At 43.0% G+C, this 21,330-nt stretch overlaps 1 protein-coding gene across 1 annotated transcript in view; it reads right to left on the bottom strand.

Moving 5' to 3' along the window:
• Positions 1 to 21,330, bottom strand: part of Cntnap2 (contactin associated protein 2) — a 1,917,858-nt gene that overhangs the window by 132,592 nt on the left and 1,763,936 nt on the right. Inside the window, exon 20 of the mRNA XM_063250667.1 lies at positions 17,823 to 17,956. Within this exon, the coding sequence (XP_063106737.1) occupies positions 17,823 to 17,956 (134 nt within the window). The remainder of the gene's footprint in view (positions 1 to 17,822; positions 17,957 to 21,330) is intronic.

Below are 21,330 nucleotides of genomic sequence, written 5' to 3'. Positions count from 1 at the left end.
GCAATTTAAATTGTAGTTTTGAAGGAAGACCCTGAAGCAGGCTGTGACAGTAGTTTTGGTTATCTTAAGTGGGGAAGGAATTAGAAAAGAATATTCTCAAAATCAAATGTAGTACAGAGGTCAAACAGACTTACGCCAAATTCAAGTCTACAGAGTCACTGGTCAATATTCAGTTAATACAGTTTACTGTGTGTGGGAGGCCATGCTAAGTGTGGTTAGAGAGGCCATTTCCTAGCTTCCTGAGAGTCCAGATTTGCCCTTCACGGTAGCCTTACCTGTGCATGTTATTTTTAAAGAAATGGAACTACTTCCTGCCAACTCAGGCAGCTGACAGTTTTCCCAAGTCAGTGGCATTCAATGATCAGTGAGTCTTTGCCGGGTGATGTTTTAAAATCCTGGGAGGTCTGCATCTCTAATCAGGCTAAAGTTAAGCGCCTTATGGTTCTAAACCTATTTAATAAAATAACATTTGTTTTTTTGTTAGCTGGTCTTCTAGGCTTATCATTTTCTCAAATAGTGACCATGGAATGACTCTCAGGGGTGGGGGTGTTTAAGCAGCATAAACTCAGGAGTTTCTACTGTATTGATCTTTTTAATGTACTGGCTTCAGTATTTAAATGAGTTTGAGTTTGTTTCTTTAATGGTCTTTCAATAAAGCTCGAGTTAATCTGGTTCCTTTTGCAATCGCAGCACTGTGAGTTCAGAAAAAGACTAATAATAAAACGAACTCATTTTATGCAGTTGGAAAGGTTACATTTCTATTGATTTTAACTGCAATATAGTTAAAGTCCTTGATGTTAAAGAAGTAACTCAGCATACATCCTTTTTACCACAGCAGTTCCATTGATATTACCTTGCCAGTAGGCTTTTGGCAGCAATAGTACTATTTGGAGTGGAGTCTAAAGACTGGCATTATCAGAGTACTGGTCACCAGATCCTTTCATTCTCTTCCAAGAGCAGAACAGTGTGTCAGAAAAATGGTACCTCGAGAGTGGCTGTGGAACCTGGGGTCACGGTGTGGGTCTAAGCTCCAGTGGGTGGCTGCTTTTGCTGGCTCTGGAAGGCAGTAAAGCACTGTTCCTTGGAAACACTGTAGGATTTAGTCCTGTGTTTGGAGCTACTCCAACAAGTGTGGTGAGGGGAAGCTGGGAGAAGTTATGGGCAGTGGGGAGGAGTGGGAAGTAGAAAAAACCAGGAGAAGCCACGAAGCCATGAAGGAGAGATAAAAGGGGCTGTGGCTTCTCTCCAGACGCAGCCCTGCATGAGTGTAATCAAGGACATTGAGCGAGTGTGTGTGTGTGCCCATGGTGTGTTAAACCTAGAACAAAAGAGGCCATGGTTAAGTCTTAGCCTGCAGGTCTATTTTATCTGATTTTGAAGTCTAGAATATCTTCACATCTGCTACCTCTAGGGAGTTGAAGAGTGAAGTCCTCTTTCTCGTCCTTCTTAACATTATTATTTCCTGGAGGCCACCTCTAGATCATGTCCCACCTGGGACAATTAACATATGGGCACATAAGCTTGTTTTGCCCCATTTTACAGATTAGGAAACTGAAGCACGGGGTTGACTTGCATTGGCTGAGCTGCTAAGCAGGGCAGCCAGAGGTCTGGGGGCTCACAGAGGCTGGGCTTCTTTACTCTGCCAGCTGAGGGACAGCCTCTCTGCTGTCCTGGGGCTGGGCCAGCATAATGCCCTCTGTAAAGCCACAGGGTAATTTTGGGGGTGGCTGGAGAGCAAAGGGACCCAGAATCCTCTCTGGCTTGTGTCCTCCTCTCTCTCATGTTCACTGCATTTCCTCTACCACATTTTGATTTTTAGGACTCCTGACTCCTTTGCATCTATCTCTGACATGGACAGGGTCCCCTGAGACGGCCTGGGAGCTGGCTGCAGGCTGCAAAAACCCTCGTTACTTTTCTCTTATCTACATTGCATTTGTGAGGTTCAGCTACAGGATATAGATGCACAGGTACCATTATGAACTGTGGAGTTGGTGACCCTGATCCTGGACCTGTTTTCCCAGGCAGGGGAGCAGGCATCAGGCTGGGGGCAGGGATGGACCAGTCTCCACTGTCAGTCCTCACTGTGACTTCTTCTCCTGTCCTTGGGTGACATCAGGCAGGATGCTTTAATGCAATGACAGCCATTTCCATTTGCCAACTGTTTATTTCTTCTCTTGATTCTGCTTCCTTTTTGATGTCTTTTATTTATGTTTTTTCTGATCTACCAGCCCAGATTCTCTCTTTTACCCATAAATCCTTTTAAAAATACCACTTCCTCCACCACTCTGGTATTTCCTCATTTTGCTATTAAAGAAGGGGCAATTCTTCCCAGAGATGACTCTCGGAGAACATGCCTCGTGTATAGTGCAGAAAGCACAAAGGATCCCAGCACTGTCAGACTGACTGAGTTTACACAGTGTGTGCACAGATCCCATTCTTTACCAACTGGATTCATTCTTATTCATTCTTACTCAGCAAACACCTCTTGTGCCCAGGGGTGGAGAACAGAACAGTCTAAAAATATTCCCTCTGAGATGGTGTTAACAGCAAGTTTTTGTTACCTAATCAGGGCTACGTCTTACTACCATTAGTGTATTTTACACTTGAAAGAACACAGAGTCTAACTACTCACAATGCATGGTTCTGAATTCCACCAGTGTTTGCAGAAAATACAATAAAGATGGTCACATGGACGATGACCGCCAGAGGGCGTGTTAACACCAGTTTAGGACCCTCTCCAGGTCCTGTCAATCAAAACCCTAGGTCTCAGTACCAGCCCGGACTTGTCCCTCCCCCGAAGAGCAGGCAGCTGACAGCCCTTCAGAACCTCGGACTGCACGTTGAGATACATTTAGTTTTCAGGGAGCAGGTGAATTTATGTGAGACACGAACTTGCTTTTCAGTTACCGGTGCATAAGAAACAACCCGTGCTGACTATTGTACTAAGAAATAGCTTGGAGAATTACAGTCTTTGAGTGCACTGCAGCTGGATATAGCATATACTGTAATGCTTTGGCGTTCAGGTTTCACGCTAGACAAAATAGAAACCCGGGAACCTAATCTTCTTTCTTGAGAGGTGATTTATGTGCTTACACGCTCGGCTTAGGGAAGGAGGAAAATGAGCTCCCCAACTTTGGATTTGTGAGCTCGGGCAGTGTTCTGAAGGAGGAAGGGCACCTGCGCCCTTAAACTGGATCAGAAGTCACGCTGACCTGGCTTCCACCGAACTGCGTGGCGCGGATGGCGAAGTGGACATATTTTTCTGGAGCGTGGGAATGGAGCTCCTGTCTGGCCCCTCGAGTGCATGATTGATTTGCAGAAAAACTTGCTTCAGAAAAGAAATGGGGAAGGGGAAGTGTCGTCCCCTTCAGGACGGGTCTTCTGTTTCAGATCAGATGGGTTGGACAGAGGAGAACCTACTACTTTCTCTCATGGTCTTCTGTATGATGTTTATGAATTAAGAAAAGTACACATTGAATCCTGCAGTCAGGGATGAGTAAGATAAGGAGGTCCTCCTACTCCTTGGAAGACCTTTAAGGATCTGTTCAAATGCCTCTCGAGTCCCTCTGATCCATCCTCCCTCCCCAGATGGTTGAGGCCCCCTTTCTGTGTGGCCCAGCACCAGTTTATGCCCTGATTGGCATTTGGTCCTTATCTGTATGACTGATGGCCAGCTCACTGGCCTGAGCTCGTGGTGACAACAGCTGTGCTATTTGGGGGTGGCCCTTTTAGGTGCTGAGCACATACTTAATGGGTTGGACTACAAATTAGTGGAAGGAGACTCAGTCCTGAGGGTCCTGTTACAGTGGTCCTGATGGGTCCTCTCTCTTTCTCTCTCTTATTTAAGAAGGAAAAGTGAATGTTGCAGGGAGGAAGGAAACTAGCATTTCCCTGGGCCATGGACTATCACAGACCCAATTACAATGGGTGACCTGATTCTTATTTTACCAGTAAAGAAATAGAGGCTTCAGTAACTTGCTGGAGAACATTTGAGCTAGTAAGCAGCAGGGCCTGTAAGCAAGGGACTTCTTTCTAATTTATATCTTAATAACTTTTGCATTGAACAATTTCAACCGTGGGGTCCTTACCTCATCTCAGATCATCCTCCAAAGGAAATCCGGCTTTATGTACTGAGATGTTATTATCTGCGTGAATTGCTAACATTCCCTTCTGCTGTATTTTCTTTCTATTATTTACAGAATGAAATTCCTTTCTAGAAGAGAAATAGTGGGACAAGTCCCTGAAGAAAAGCACACCAGGAGTGTAAACATTTTGTCTCTCTTCCAAGGATGTGAACTCCTTGAAAGTAAAAGACACATTTTGTTTATTTTTTAATGAGTTATCCCTTTCCCCCACCCATTAGCCATTGTCTCCTCAAATCTTTCATGTAGTAGATGTTTGGCACCTTTTCGTTCTCTTTAAATTAATATTGATTAAAGTTGAACTAGTTTTAATTGTACTCCACAGTGGTAAGTGGCCTCATGGAATGGTATTGGTAACCACCTGATTTTATCCAAGTCAGGCTTAAAAGATTGGGATTTTCCCACAATGCAGTGAGCTGGATAAGAGATAATGTCCGTCAAAGTCTTCTTGTGAAGTTGTTAGTGATCCTCATATGGTTTTAAGTGGAAGGAAAGTGCACTGTTAATTATATAGTCTTGAACCACCTTGAGAACATCTGTCTTCACAAGCAGAATCTTCAGGCACTCTGCTCCCCACAGGAATCTGGCTGCCACACTTCCAAGTGTAAGGTGGTCTGAGTTTAAGGGTACACACCAATTTGAAGGTACAGGCAGGGGAAGAATCCGAGGCTCTCATAGTTGGATATCTTGTTTGCACTTTTTGGTCCTATTTACTGTTTGAACTAAATCATAAAAGCTTGCTAAAATACCCTTTGATTGGCCAAGGATACATAGCCCAGTCTAACACCAGAGACAACGTTTTAAGAGCTAATGTGTTCATGAGGTTTTTGATGTGTGTCACAGTTATGAATGAGCTTCTCTCAATACCCATAAATATGGAAAAAATAAACTCTGATTCATAAGTAGACTGTTAATGGTTTAGTATCCAACAAATGTAGCCCTCTCTTCTCTTCCAAGATGCCTTCCATGGAGGCAAACTGTTGTAATGATACAAGAAACTAATAAAATGCTGACCTATGCTCTGTAGAATTAAATTCAAGTGAGTGTTCTATTAAAGTGGGGAGTTCAATAGTAATGTTCTTGCTGAGAATCCAATAGAGATTCCGTGGGTGGGGAAGGTGCTCAGGGAAGGGAAGGTTGGGGAGTTCCAATGTCTCATCATTATTTGTGTGGTCGCCTCCCTTCCTGTCAAACATGCTTGTAGTGCATAGCCAAGGCTGTGAGTTTATCATCCAGAATAGATAAAAACTAAATTAGCCAAAGGGAAGAAGCTACAGTACATGTAATTCCAAGAGCAAGGCTCTAGGCTACATAGGTCAGCTTTCTTTATTCATTCCGACATCCCTAAAAAGACTCAATGCTTCCAAACAGTGCTATTTTCTTTAATAAAGACTTGAACAATCTTTGTTATTAAAATTTTCAGGAGTGTGTACACCTATATGCTTCTTGGGGGTTATTCTTTATTGGCAGAAAGTTCAAGAATGAAAAAGGCATACATTTTAAAATAATTCACCCAAACTTCAGTATCTGATTTCAGTCTGGGCTCCATGTGATTAAAGAAAAGAAAGTTGCTAGGTTGGGAAGACGGGAAGTTATCTTTGTGTCTACTGAAAGGATTGGGATGGAACTTTTTTTAAAGAGCAGAATGCATTATTGAAAGAAAGAAAGCTTCTTTCTGAGAGGGAGACAGAAGGGGTTCTACGTGGGTTCCCAAGGACTGTGTCTTTTCGAGGGACTTTTTTTAAAGAGAAAAAAACACAGATCAATTAAGAAGCAAACAAACCTAAAAAATAACACAAAGTAAAATGACAAAAAAGAGAAACCAAACAGCTATATATAGAAATTCAAAACAAGGTGATAGGAAACCAAAAATAGTTGTGATACTGCACATTGCTATCTTCAAAGTAGTTGCTCAGACCACTAGACCCAGGAATAAAACAAGACTGTGATAGGAGGAATCCCCCCCAGTTGCCACAGTGCGCACTGCTGTCCTCCAAGTAGCTGTCCAGACCAGCAGCCTCAGGTCTGCAAGGTCAACCAAACAATACAGGTACCGAGCTATTCTTCCCAGAGTTCTCCACATTAGCCAGCTGCTTACCACAGGGGATGGGATTGGGTGGGGTGATGGAATGCTCTCCTGGCTTTCCAGCCTGTGAACCAGCTGGCTTGGGGAAGGTGTGGTTTTGTTTTTTGCTGTCTCTTAGTGATCCGCATGGTGGAGCCTGCTTCAAGGGAAACTGTGGTTCTTTCTAGGGACTTTTATAGAGTAAAATCACAAAGTTTGGGATGAAACTTTTATTAGTGTCTGATATTGAGAGCCATGAGGATATGGGCCTTCAAGTTGGACCTCTTAGCTTTCTTTAATTATAAAACTTAAGGAAATTCTATTATATAAATTTTCTTAAAGGATTATGACTTCCTCCGTTGCATTAAATTATTTTTCTGTATGGATAATGTAACCTAATTTGCTGTGCTAAATATGAATGTTTTTGTGAATCTCAGTAGAATCTATATCTATCTACCTATTTATGTATCTTATCTATTTCCCATCTTTCTGTCTACCTCTTCTCTCTTATTTTAAAGGCTTGTATCACTAGTTTTATAATACGTAGATAGTATTGCATCCACTTTACTTTCTATGCTTTTTGTTTATTATTTAATAATACATTGTGTAATTTGGGCTGCCACTTTCCAGTGTGGTTTCCTCTTGGCCTGTTAGAGGAAGCATCCTGCAAGGCATCTGTCCTGGCCAGCTGTCCTGTGTTCAATATGAAACTGAGTGTAGGGTAGGTGTGTACCATAGAATATTATCAGCCATGAAGAATAATAAAATCCTGTCACTTGCAGCAAAGTGGATAGAATTGGAGGGCAGTACGTTAAGTGAAATAAGCCAGGAAGAGAGAGACAGGTGCTCTGTGCTCTCTCTCATTGTAGAAGCTAAAGAGAAACACTGACCTGAATGGAAAACAGTGTTAGCAGGTGGGAAAGATGGAGCTGAGAGAGTGGGTCAAGAAGGCTGGGTTGCATCAGCACATATCACAGGCATGCACTGAAGAATCACACTGAGCCCTGTGATGGTGCACATGTAACACACATTCACAAAACTCAGAGAAAGACGGGGGAGCAGCTCTGTGGTAGAGCCCTTATGGGCAGACACGGGTCCCTGGGCTCAATCCCTGTACCAAAAGGAAGAAAAATCATATTTAGGAAATACGATTTAGTATGTATCTATTAATTCATGTTTATTGGTTGTTTAAAAGTGACTAACAAAAAACAAAGCAAACCAGGTACAACACAGGCTTTAGTATATAGATGTGGGAGTTCAGGCCTTTCTAGATCTCTGCTTTCTCTTTTGTGGAATGGGAGGAAAAGTGCCCACCTCTGACGAGGGTCGTTTACATAAAGTACAGACTGAAAAGCACCAAAAAAAAAAAAAAAAAAAAAAAAAAGAGAGAGAGAGTGGTGTTTGGTACAATTAAGACTATTGCTGGGGAATATGTATACCAATCAGTCCACACAAACAGAACTATTATATATCAGGAACATACATGAATATTTAGAAAAACAACCTAGTGATTATTTTTTATACAGCTACAGCTACTGGTACCATCACTAGCATCGTGATTATCATCTTAATAGTGTTTTCTTGTATTGATTTAAGGTGGGATTCCTGACATCACTACTAGTATTCTCAAGAACTTTTCTGAAGCAAGAAGACCTTCATTAGCAGATCCTATAGCTTTCTAAGAGTGCTCTAACCAGTTCTCTCCCTAAGGAAGTTTCAGCCTTTGGTGGCAGGGCCCTGGCATTTCGTGAGCCAGGAAGAAGGCTGTTTGTCCACTGCCTGCCCTGATTCTATCACTCTCTCTAGCTCTGAATGAAACCCAAGCCACATAAATTTCTGGGTGCAACATGTTGCCCAGCTTCTTCTGCCATCACCCTGAGAAACTCCAGAGAGCACATTAGGCCCTAGAAAACCTATTTCCATGTAAATCTTTACAAATCTTCAGCAGCATCTCAGGCAAGCTGGCAAGAGTGAGCTTGGTTCTCTTGTCTGCACACAAGACAGCCATGAAGCAACTGAGAGGGACTTTGGCTTCCTGGGTTCTGCATCACAACCTGTCTCTTGCAAGCCTTATAATGTTTCCGGTCACCTGAGCTGCTTAGTCTTTGTTTTCTTATCTGTGAAATGGGTCCAATAGCACCATCTGCTCCCAGATCATAAGATTGAGAGTATCTGTGCCTGAAAGTATCTGGTTATGTGTGAAAGTCCTTTGAGTGCTATACCGCAGGATTACCAGGCTCATGCCCGAGTACAGAGACATCCTCCTGGCTTGAAGAAGGTCCCCCAAACCCTTTCCAATTGGAAATTTCCCACCTGCAGAAAGTGGAGACCCAGCGCTCCCTGCTCTTCAGTGAGTCAAATCAATGGACTTATACAGCAGCCTTGTGAGTCCGTAAATAAATTTCTTTTTATTTTACTGCCAATACTGTCCGCTGCTCCTCCTCCACAATAAACATCCCTCCACGTGCTTCTGTCTGCCATGCATCAATGTTTACCTATCCTTTAAGACTTCACAGTGACACCACTGAACGACTATATTTTTACTCTATTATTTTTGAGCATTAGTATGAGCAATCTTTTACCACCTCACTTAGATGCTGTGCAGGATTTTCTCTGCTAGTTTCTGCCAAGAAGCAGGGAGTTACCATTATGTGCAGGAAATTTCTCAACTAGGAACACTTGCACTGAACTGTTATGTGAATGAGAAAGTTTTTTACTTTTGTAGTAACAATAGCTGATGTGCCCTAATACATAAATTAATACCTTGATGCAAGGAGCTGTTATCACAACAGAAACCTAAAATTTGTATGTGACAAATGGTGCAAAAAAGGATATTAAAGCCTGGAAAGATGGGGACCCATCGTACAGATTGATTTTCTGCGGTCTTAGTTACCTGTGATCAACTAAGGTTCAAAATATCCAATGGGCAATTCCAGAACTAACTCTGAAATGGTTCTTCACTTGCCCCTCTGAATCATGTGATGGAACTCGTGTTGCCATACTCAATCCCCACCCTGCCATCCCCAGGACGGGAATCATTTCTCTTTCTAGGGCATCTGCATTGTATCTGCAGTGCACTCAGTTGTCACGTGGTCACTTCATCCTAGCAGATAGCTCTTCTGGGGATGGGAGTGCTGTGTTTATGTGACGCGTGTATCAGCAGGTCCCAACTGTTCTGGCATCAGGGACTGCTTTCATGGGAAACAGTCCAATGATTCAAAGGAGCACCTCAATGCAGTTTACGGTCCTCATTGCTCTGAGGATCGAATGCCCCGCTGATCTGAGAAGTGCAGAGCTCAGGTTGTGAAACAGACAATGGGGAGAGACTGGAAATATGGGCGAAGCTTCGCTTTGCTGCCTGGTATCCGACAGGTCATGGACCATAGCTGGCCTTGGGCCTGAGCTTGGGGACCTCTTCCTCTGGGTGTTGCCTAACTTCATCCCAATGCCTCTGGCATTCTGTTGCTTTATCTCATTCTGTAGGGATTAGCTCATCACATTATCGCAAAAACAGAGATGGATCTTTTGCAAATGGGAAGGGGGCCAAGAGATGGAGGGGGAAGAAAGTGGGGGAGGACAAGGAGACCTAAAATGAATTAAGATCTACTGTGGACACATACCAACTTCTCACCAGAATGCAAATATGTACTACAAACATGTACTAATACAAATAAAAAGGTGTGAATATGAATAAAAGCAAGGATAAGGACATATTTAGAGAAAAAAGAGGAGATGGCATTCACATTTCATTATGATATTTTGCTGTATTTTTTGTTTTGTTGTCATTGTTGTTAATCTCTTACTGGGTCTAATTTATAAATTAAACTTTATCATAGGTATGTGTATGTGGAAGAAGTCCAGTACATATAGGGCTTGATACTGCCTGTGGTCTCAGGGATCCACTTAGTCTTCTGTAGTAAGTGTGGACCACTGTACGCAGTCAAGTATTTTATAAACTGCTGCCTCAAGTTCCCTGGGAGGCAGACTAAGTACCTGAAGCTTGAGATGGGGTTGTCAGGGGTGCACTTGCTTCTATGTCAAGGAAGAGATGAATTCAGGAAAGAATCAACCAGCTTCCAACTAAATATAAATACAAGAGAATAGAGCAGAGTTCAGAAATAGAGGTGCTTACACCAGAGAGTAAGCCATTAACTGCAAAAGGCTTTGATCAACAGAGGTGTGGAGTTCAGCAGACTGTTTCAGCACAGTGGATCAAGTTCACGTCAAGGTTCTTTTCTTCCCACCCAAGGCTTTTGTGCAAAGTAGCCTTAAGTTAACTTAGGGGCGAGGCATGGACACCTAGAAGAAAATGACTCTCTAGATCCTTAGTGTAGGTCTAGGGACGCACTTTGGCTGTGTTTACAGACATCTGAAACTGGAAGAAAATTGTTCAGAAGCCAACTCAGGTGGTGTGTGTGTGCGCGCTAGTGCACACATGTGCTTTGGGGATTGAACCTCGGGGATTTGCACTGCGCTATATCCCTGGACTATTTATTTATTTTGAGACAGGGTCTCTCTAAGTTGCTAAATTGCCCAGGTTGGGGCTTGAATTCATGATCCTCTTGCCTCAGCTTCCCAAAGTGTTGGGTTTATAAGTCAGCATGTGCCCAACTCAGGCTTTGAGAGAATTGTACTGACAGAGGAGCCACAGAACAGTGTAACCAAAGGCTCACATCTATAAACAACCCTTTGTGCAATTTGTACCTTCAGGCAGCAGAACCTACAGCTGGATAACTCCAGTGCTGCATTCAGAAGTGGCCCTGGCAGACTTCAGATGAGGGAGAGGTTCCCCAAGGATGAGTTATGGAGGCCTTAAGAATAATGAATGAGGATTTGGCTCAAGCGAGAGATTCCTACCACTGAGAATAGGGTTCTTGGGGGTCAGAGAGCAGTGAAGGGTTCTGAGTGCCTCCTTGGCATGATTTCATCACTGATGGAGATGAAAAGACATCTACAAATATATCTAATAGCTGGTGGACTTTTATCTGGTAAGCCTCTGCGACGTGGGGGTTAATTTGTTTCCCTCTGTCTCTACCATTTAGCACCTATTACTTGTTGCTAATGTTTGAGCATTTCCTTTGTCAGTTTGGGGGATTCACATTTCAATTAGCAATTGATGCAACTGTTTTTATACAATTTGGTTTAAATTTTGCCTAATCACGTGTAAAATTATCATCTTTATTTTAAGAAATAGAATTCAGTGATTTAAAAAAAACACTAGTGTTGAAATTTTCCAACAAAAATGATCAAAGTGCTGTTTTTTGTGATCGAAGACTGTGAGGATTTAATCATCATTTTCCCCTGATAACTTGGAATTATTTTTAAAGAAAGATCTTATTTTAGTAGAGAAAATCTGTTCACTTCTTTTTGGCAAAGATAAGGTGGTTCTCCAGTTATAGGAAAGAGTCCCAATGGCACATCCTTACCATCTGTTCCATTGATTTTTAGAGAATGTAGATTTAGAATATCTGTGCCAGAGAATTTATCCCTGAACTCTTTGCTGTCTAATTTCCATCAAAACTCAAAAATATGGCATAGCTGTAGGGAAAGACCGAAGAGTTCACTCACTTTTGTTTTCTAGCTAGTTTGATCAGGCCTGACTTGGGGCCAGGCTGGAATATCAAAAAGCTGCCTCAAGTCCACTACCCATCCCTTGTTCTCCCCGATCCCCACTGAACTGAGCAGGCACAATTCCGTTTTGAAGATTTGCTTGAGTTTCCCAAGGAGACGCAACATCAAACAGCCTTGTAAAAGTCATAGGTCATCCTGTGCAGTTACTGCTCTTATAGGGATCTGCTGTGTGACAAGGAAATAAAAGGACTTCTGTGGTCCCTGCACTTAGTAAAAATCTGAAGAAACGTTTGAGTCTGTATGTTTGCATGGTGGGTGCATAAGCATCACTTATTATCCTCAATACTTTGGGGCCATTTTGTAACAGTATGAGAAACAGATTGTCACTTAGCGTCTCACCAGCCATAGGGATCTAGTTCTGGTCTTCTGTGAATATCCTTCTAGATACCTCTGTTCAGTAACAGTCCAGGGCACGGGAGGAGTCAGGAGTGTGACAGTTTTAGGTTCAGCTTTGCTTTTGCTGCTCACTGCTTTGTAAGTTAGGGTGAGTTACAGCACAGGTTCTGAACTTTGGTCCTAATCTGTCTAAAAATGGAGATGGTAATGGCACATATCCCAGGAGGATTTTTTGTGAGGATAAAGTAAGAAAATGTGTCTCAAATGCATGGCACAGTGTCTAGAACCTAGGAAGCATCAACATACATGAGTCGTTACCATGGATGTGATGTTGTGTACATGTACCATGCCACGGGTACTTTTCTATGTTAGTACACATAGCCCATGGTATGAAAAAGGAAAATTATATAGGAACAGAAATTTCGACACTGTATGGGAATTGGTATATTTTATCCTTTTAACTTGGGTACTTCTGGCTTCCAGAAGTTCAAAGCCAAATCTATGAGTGAATAAGGCATCATGACCTGAACAATACTGTGCTGTGTTCTCTCTTGTCTTTTTCATGATGTTATGGTTTAGATCTTGGGTGTCTTTTCAAAGCCTCATGTTTTTGGAAGGTGACTGGATCACAGGGGTGCTATCTTCATCAGTGGACTGGTCACTGTGGTCATGACCTACAAGGAAGTATCTCCCTCCTTAGCCGCTTTCCTCTCTCTCTGTTTCCTGGCTGCTACGAGCAGCTTTCATCTGCCCAGACTCTTCCACCATACTGTTTCTGCCTTGGACCCAGCAGACCATGGACTGGCACCTCCGAAACCAAGTTAAAATAAACTTGTCCTGCTTTACGTTATGTTGTCAGGTATTTTGTGTCTCAGTGATGAGGAAAGTGACTAAAACGCATTCCTGCTTTCATCCTCTGCATTCTCTGTCTTGTACAATATAGCTGGGAAGAAAGAAAAGACAGAAATAGGGAGGATGGAGGGCGAGAGGGAGAAGAGAAAGCATTAAGGAGAAGTCACACAAGACAGAGTCATGGCTGGCTGCAGCATTCCGCTGTGGATTCGTGCTAATTGGCCTCATGTCCCCAGACAGGAAGTCTTTCCCAGGGCACCGCATGCAGGATTTGCTGAGGTCCTCTCTGCTGCTTGAGGCTTGTTTACATTTGGACTGGCATTCAGCCTTAAGCTATGAGCCCAGACGCCACAGTGAGCTTCCTAAATGATGCCACTGGAGGGTTGTCCTGGGTCCTAACTCACTTTGGCGTGTGGTACAGACAGGCACCAACTCTTCATTATCTTTGCGGAGACTGAGCACTTTATTTTTTGGCAGCAAATTCAAGGTCAATTTCTCTCAAGTGCTCAGAGCAGTTTCAGATGATGTGCTCAGGGAATTTAAATTAATTTGATGCTAGCGTGTACCACACCCAGCTAGGAAAGTAAACGCGATTTTAAAAACACCATAAACACTGATAAACATCCTCTCAATGATAGGATGTTTGAACATTTATAAATGCATAAAGTTCACCTTAACTCCATCGCACTGCCAAACTCATCTCTGCATTAACCTTATTTTTGTTCACTGAGTATAAGTAAATTTTAATTGGAAATTATTTAAGTATTTTTGCTATTATAACTGGAGGGATATTAAAAGAGGCTGAGGACATCTGTACATTTTATGTTTTTGGTCAGTTATAAAAATGCAACACATGCTTCTCCTGGAAAATGGGGAAATACAGAAAGTTCTGAGGGGAAACAGACTCATTCATAGTCTCCTCACTGAGAGATAATTACTAGTAGTGTTTTATTATGTCTCTTCCCCCCATGGTTAAGGCTACAGAAGTTCTCAAAATGGATCTGTAGATTGGTTTAAGAAAGAAAATTAGAATGTGTTTTAGCATCCTGAAGGAACTTTCAGAATTATAGCTTTCGTGTGGGAGAGAAATCAGGGTCCCAAATGTGGGGATCCACATTCCCATGAGCAGGAGCATTGTCTTTCTTCTTCTACCACCTTCATCCTTTTCTCCTTCAGCTCTAGGACAGTGACTGTGGGCAAGACCCTGGCCTGGCCCAGGAGTCCCTACACAGGAAGTCTTTCCCAGGGCACTGGGTGCTTCCTTCTTGGCCATGTCCAGGGGCCTCAGTGCAATGGCATTATGGGTAGAAGACAGGAAGGCAGAGCTTCCTAGCACCTGGAGGCTCAGTTTCTACCCAGAGTTCCTTGCTATTTCGAGGATGCGGCTGCTCATCCTGTTATGGTAACTGCACTGGATTAAGAAATGCCTAGCAGATCAGTACAGCAGCTCCGGGGTGCATCTGGTGGTGGTGGGGGTCATAGAGGTGCGGCTTTGGGTATTATATCTGAACTCTTGTCCCTTCCTCTTTGACTGTCTTCCCCTGCTCTGCTTCCTGGACACCACTCTGCTACCCCTTTCCACCACGATCTTCTTGCTTTGGAATCAGGCAACCACAAAATGAATCTCCTTGAAACTGCTGTGTCTCAGAAATAGGAAAGTTGTCTTTCAGAGGGCTTCCCAGGTCTGTCTTCCCCAACTCAGAGTGTGGTGCATACCCTCCATCTCCCCTCCTTTCATGGGTCTCATGATCTACTCCTTTGGCAAAGATTTCCTGAACTCTCCACTTGAATTTTAGGATCTGATTATGGACTGTTGGTTTTGGTTCCCTTCCTCCTAACTGCATGAGTACATGACCTAAGCATGAATACACAACCCATGCCAGATTCTCACTGAGGTTTAGAGATTTTAAAGTGAAAATGGCACACACCTATAATCATAGCACTCAGGAGGCTGATGCAGGAGGACCACCTCAAATTTGAGGCCAGTCTGGGCAACATAGTGAAGGCAGGCTAGCCTGAACTACATGGTGAGGCCCTGTCTTAAAAAAAGAAGAAAAGAAAATCAAGAAAATAGGTGCTTTTCTTCTGGTGGCAGCTTGGGAAGACATGACCCTGGGACTGTACCAACCTGAGATATGTAAAGACAGAGCTTGTTATAAGGAGCAGTTAACCCAGGCCTCAGAGAGGTAGAGAAGCAGACAGGAGGAAGAACGGAGTGGGTCAGAGGGAAGGGAGGGAGCGAGGTAGGGAAGCGGGCGAGACAGGAGATTGGCCAACGTTACTCTAATACGTAGATTTAATCGTTTATGTTCTCTGTATTCTCTTGCCAAGTTCTGTTTTTTCTCTTTCTGAAAATATATTTTCCCTAACAAATGATTTCTGGATTCATCTTTTACTTTTTGTTATTTGTGAACAAAAACCTGAGTAACAATCAGACCCCCTGCCTTCCCCTCACCTCTCAGGCCTCTGGCTTCTCTGCAGTTCTCTGGCTTCTTGGACAACATGATCTCTGGCTTTCTGTCCCTCAAAAGCCCTAAACTATCCCCCTCTCCCATGTCCAGTCTCTTCATCCAGGTGGCTGTTGAATCCGCTGTGGCAGAGTGTGACCGTTAACCCCCTCAGAGTCTGTGGCTATGGGTATGGGCATCTCTTCTATTTTGTCTTCAGTGGTCAGCATTTGCATCTAATTTTTTATCTTTTGCAATGGCAAAATGGCAAGATAAATCACTTTCCTTAAACATACTAACAGATCAGATGGTTTAACATAAGAGAACATCTAATCCAATGCTAATGAACACATTGTCCCTAAAATGGCATAAAATCATCTGTTTCCTGAATTCTTTAGCTTTTCTGAATACAACTTGAACCATGGGTAAAGATGGGCTCGATTTGTGCAATGCAGTACCCAAGGTATGCCAGGCATTGTGCTAGGCTCAGGGACTCCTGTGGGCACTATGAAATAACCCTGTTTACACAGTGTTCGAGAGATGCCATACAGGCTGAAACAGCATGCTGTCATTTTCCTAGGGAAGACCTCTGCTTAAGTATCTTATAGCATTTATTACTAATGGCCACACGTAAACACTGTGACATGTTATGAATTTGACATCCACAGGACCTCAAAAGAGACAGGACTCTTGTCTTCTCTTTACAGTGCAGACTTCCCTTAGCAACTAGTTGCATCTGAATGAGGTTGGAGGGTCACAGAGCTCCTGCCAAATGACACTGTGCTCTACTGACAAAGCAGTGTCTGTCCTGCTGTTCCTTGTCTTGACAGGTATCTATTTGGAACTGCTTCTAGAGCAAACAGTGTCAGCTCCCTCCTTGATCTCCTGGCTTGGTTCCCGGGGAGACTTCCTCACGCTATGTTTTATTCATGGAGTCCCCAAGCTGCTTTCTCCATTGTAAAAGACAGTAGTGGGGTGGGGGCAGTAAATGAACCTGAAATAAAACTTGAGTGTCATAATAAAATCGTCCCTTTGTGTGCTAAAACCCGACAGCCTGAGTTTGAGGTTCTGGGAAAGACAGTTTAGAGGATTTTTAAGGCAGAGCCTTTGCAGAGAAAACATACACAGTTATTTATATGGTGCTGGAGTTGTGGAGGAAGTAGGTCAGAGGGACCAAAATAAACTGCTCTCGGAAGCATGTTGAGCCTCAGACATCTGGGAGTGTGGTCAGGAAGGATGGGGTGATGGAGAAAGGAGGTAGCCTGATAGAAACTAAAATGATGGAGTTATCTAAAAGTAGGAAAGCCAGAAAGACTACCCGGAGTAAATATTTATTTTACCCCCTCCTCCCAATTTCCTCACCATCAATTACCTTCTCTGTAATATTAGCACCAGCCTCCATATCCCTGGTCTCTGAATCTTCCCAATTTAACCAACCACAGATTGAAAATACTCAGAAATAGAATTGCATCTGTACCATACATGTACAGACATTTTTTCTTGTCATTATTCCCTAAACAATATAGTCCTACAGCTATTTACCTAGCATGCACATTGTAGTAAGTAATATCAGTAATCTGCATAGAATCTAAAGTGTCTGGAAGGATGTGTATGGGTTATATGCAAATATGACTCTGTATTTTATAAGTGATTTGATTATCCTGGGATTTTAGTATCCACATAGTCCTAGAACCAATCCTCGGTGAATATCAATGACTGTATGTGAGATGTGATCAAAATATACGGTGAATATTTAAGTCTAAAATATTTATCATGTTAAAAGACACATTGTTAGTAATCTCCCTCAAAATACTCCCTCTGACTTTGAACACTTATCTCATCGTTCCCGCCACTTTCTGAAGTAGTTCTGGAAGTCCTCTTTGGTTTTTTCACCAGACATGGCACTGTGTGACTCCTGGCTCTTCCCGAGTCAAGGTGTCCATGAAAGGTAAAGGCTTTGAGTTGATTCAGGACCCTGGAACAGCCAGCGCGGTACAAGTGAAGACACTTATAGAACAGAGCTTCCACAGCTGTTTCAGAAAGTGGCAAGAATTATGCAAAAATTGTATTCAAAGTGAGGGAAGTGTTTTGCACTTTACAGAATGCACTTTAAATATTTAAACATTTTCTGTATTTTTCTTTTTGTTTTTCCACTATGTTTTTCCATGATACCTGGTGTATATTTTTTACTGCACAACATAAGCACTTGTAGTATAAAATATATTTATTTTTTCTTCTACCTGTCCCCACACCTTCAAGAAAACCAGTGACCCATCATTAAAGGACCTAGAGGCTATGGCATCTGTTATTCTTGTGTGTATAAATAGCATGTCCAGGGCGCATGCATACCTTGAGAGTTATGACCTTCTCATGACGGGTGATGTTGACGCTGTGGGGCTGCCCGTTGGCCATGTTCCTGTGGTCTACATCGATGTTGTACGGCTCTCTAGTGCCTCCCAGGTTGTACCGAATCTGTAAGTTTCCTACATGAGAAAAGCAAAGAGATCCAGTGATTCCTTTGCCCCGTTTCCTCCACGCCTGCAGCTTGGCATTCCTTAAACTCTGCTCCTTTCCTTGGTTGGGGTGCATGGATCCTCCAGGGTTAACAGCGACAGCCTTAGGCTCTCGTGTATGCACAATCTGCCAACCGTGAGCCTCAAGCTCCGTGATCGCAGAGTAGAAACAGCAAATGGTGTAAATGTCCCAAGCTGGAACCTTGCCTGGAGATGGAGAATGAGAACACTGGTGGTGTCGGCTGGAGAGACCCTCTGGGGCCTCACACAGGGCTACATGAAATAAGAAATAAAAGCGGAGTGCAGAGATGGGATCGCTGTATTAGCCAACGGTGACATTTGGCATATCAAAGAATCATGAACTTCCAATATTAAAAATAAACATTAAAAATTTGCAAAAGAGAAGTACATGGGATTTTGTGTGGCCTCTGTGAGACTGGAAAACAAAGTACTGAATTTCATTGTGGGTTAGAGACGAACCAAAATGCAAACTGAAGGCCAAGATGTATGTCCTGGGCTCTCTGGTTCTCTCTCAAGGGCGAATCAGTTTGGTTCCTCAACTTTCTCTGTTTTCTCCTTGCTTCTTCCCAACAATGACAACTGATCAACAAGCAAGATTAATAGGGCATTCTAGATCCAGGTTTCACTTAATCCACATAGAAGCCATAGCTTTGTTTATTATTTATGGTTTTTCAAAGCCTTCTGTTTTTATCTCATATTTTATTCAAGTTGGGATTTTTGTGCTGTTACTTGTGTTTGGTATCTCAGAGCTTAAAAAAAAATGGAGCCAGCAATCTAGCAAGAGTTTGACCAATTGTAAACTGCCTAGCGGATTCTTTGCTGTTTCTTTCACTTTCTTTCTAGAAAAACAAAATGGGTAATTCTGATTTTTAAGTTACTGGCTGAAACAAAATGACCACAACTGAGAAATAAAAAAGAAAAGAGGAACGGAAAAGAAAGTCCACTTGAAATCCTACCATCCAGGAATAACTAAGCATCTTGGCAGCCTCCCCTGCAGACACCCTTCGTGGACACACACACACACACACACGCGTGCACACTTGCACACATGCACACATGCATGCATAAATGAACACCTCTTAGCATTACAAGTGCCACTTAAAATGTAGCACCACCTTCCCGAGTTTGAGAAAAACATTCATTGAGAAAATCAAGACTAAATTGCACTTTCCATTTTTGCCTTCTGAACAAAATTCAATAAACCGTTACTAGTTCTGAGTTTTATCTTTACTTTCTTTGCTCATAGTGTTTCTACCAAGCACTGCTGACTTTTGTGTCTTGATGTCTCTGAATTCCCGTCTTCTCCCTTGTCTTCACAGAAGATGTGAGTGCTCACTCTGTCCGCTGCCTGCCCCATTTGCCACGTGCTCTGTGCGCCTTTTGGGCCCATTCAGCTGGGTCCCCTGGACCTCTGCAGGAGCATCTGACCCAGAAGTGAGCCTCCGTCCCGCTCCACACCTGGTCTACAGCACACTCTTTGGATTTTCCCTCTTGATCTTCCCCCATCATTGCTGGAACCATGACTCTCTCAGCCCCCAGGACCCAGTCTTTGACCATCTTCTTTTATGTCTTCCGCTCACCTCTGTGGTTGTCTTATTCAAACTCAGGTCATGATCCAGGAGCGCGTTTGACTCTAGTCTCGTACTCCAGTACAAACTTTTCTCCGGGACCCCCGACTCATTTTACAAACTGCTCACTCCATATGTTTGCTTTGGTGACTTAATCAAACTCAACCAACACATGCAACTTAACATCTATCTTTTATTCCTAAAAATATTCCAGCACAATTTTGTATATTTTGGTAAATGGCTGCTTCATGCTTCTGGTTGCTCTTGCCCAAAACCTTGATTATCCTCTCCCCCTTTCCTGTATCACATTTACGATTTCTCATCTGGGTCTTCCAAATAAACACTGCATTCGCCACTTTACGTACTTCCAAGCTGAGCCCCGGACCAAGCCACCCCTGTCTTTTGCCTGGATTATTGCTTTAGCCTCCACACTGACCTCTTTGCTTCCGCTCTGACTCCAGCTTTCTCTGTACCCTGATTAGGCTCCTTCTCCTCACAAACATTTTCCACATGGTGGTCAGAGGGGCCTGCTGCTCAGAATCCTCTCATGGCTTTCTATCTCACGCTAAGTAAAAAGCAAAGTTTTCCTAATGCCTCTCAGTGCCCTGTCTGAGCCTCCTCTGTCATCTCTGTTCTAATTTCTTACTTCTCACCTCTTTGGCTAACTCTTCACCAGTCCACATTGGCCCCTACTGTTTCCCTAGGACCCCAGCAAATCCCTGCCTCAGGATCTTTGCACTTGCTCGTTCTTGTTTCTTGTATGCTCATGCCCCAGTTATCTGCATGAATACTTTCAACACCTTCAGACATCTGCTCTCATGTTATCTTTTCAGTGACTTCCTCAAAAAATGGACATTACCCATTCCCTTTCCTTGGCCAAGCCTTCTCTTTTCCGTCTTGTATTTTCCACAAAAGTTCTCACCACACACCATACTATAAATTGCATTTAGTCTATTTGTCTGATCACCTTCTCTTGTTTAACAGTAAGCTTCATGAGAGCAAGAATTTTTGTTTTTGTTTCTTGTGACTGCATACCCCAGTGGCAGGAATAGTAATTGTAGCAGGTGCTTAATGACTATTTGTTGAATGAATTCATGAATGGTCCTGCTTCTCTGCCTTCTTCCTTCCAACTGTCCTTGTTGCAATGCAGACAGAGGGATCTTTTAAAAATGCAGCGTTGAGTATTTCACTCGTTCATTAAAATCTTTCAAAGCCTCCCGACTGTGCCCAGGGTGACGACATCTGTTCTTAACACGGCTCATGATGCCTTCCTTGCCTGCTACTTTATTCTCAAATCATGCTTCTCTCCTCTCCCTTTTTATAACCGAGAGAGCTTGGACTTCTCTGATTTCTAGAAAATTCCAGTCTCCTCCTACCTCAGGGCCTTGGAAAATGCGGCTTCCTCTTCCTGAGCTGCTTGTCTCCCTGTCCATCAGCATTTTCTGATTCTTTTCCTTTTACTCCCATTGCACTGAAAATAATCTTTGTTTGTGAGTGAAGAAGACGATTAGGCAAATGTTCGGCCACACATATCATAAGCAAGTTGCCTCTCTTAACTTTCTACTTCTGTTGCTCGGACATTATTTAAAAGCAGTCAGTTTTCTTAAATTTAGAGCTGCAGCGGGTCAGCCTTCACGCCTTTCACAGAGCCGTCCTCAATCCCCAAGCACCGGCTGAGCGCTGTGCATGAATCCAGGCCCAGAGAGACACAGAAGAAGGCTCCGAGCTGGGTGCTGGAGGTCTGATGAGGTGGGA

This window comes from Cavia porcellus, unplaced genomic scaffold (genome assembly GCF_034190915.1).
Source record: "Cavia porcellus strain 051 isolate PalLab524CR breed Dunkin Hartley unplaced genomic scaffold, mCavPor4.1 scaffold_6, whole genome shotgun sequence".
Taxonomy (NCBI): Eukaryota; Metazoa; Chordata; class Mammalia; order Rodentia; family Caviidae; genus Cavia; species Cavia porcellus.
Note: the sequence above shows the minus strand (reverse complement) of the source record. Positions and strands in the feature narration are given on the sequence as shown.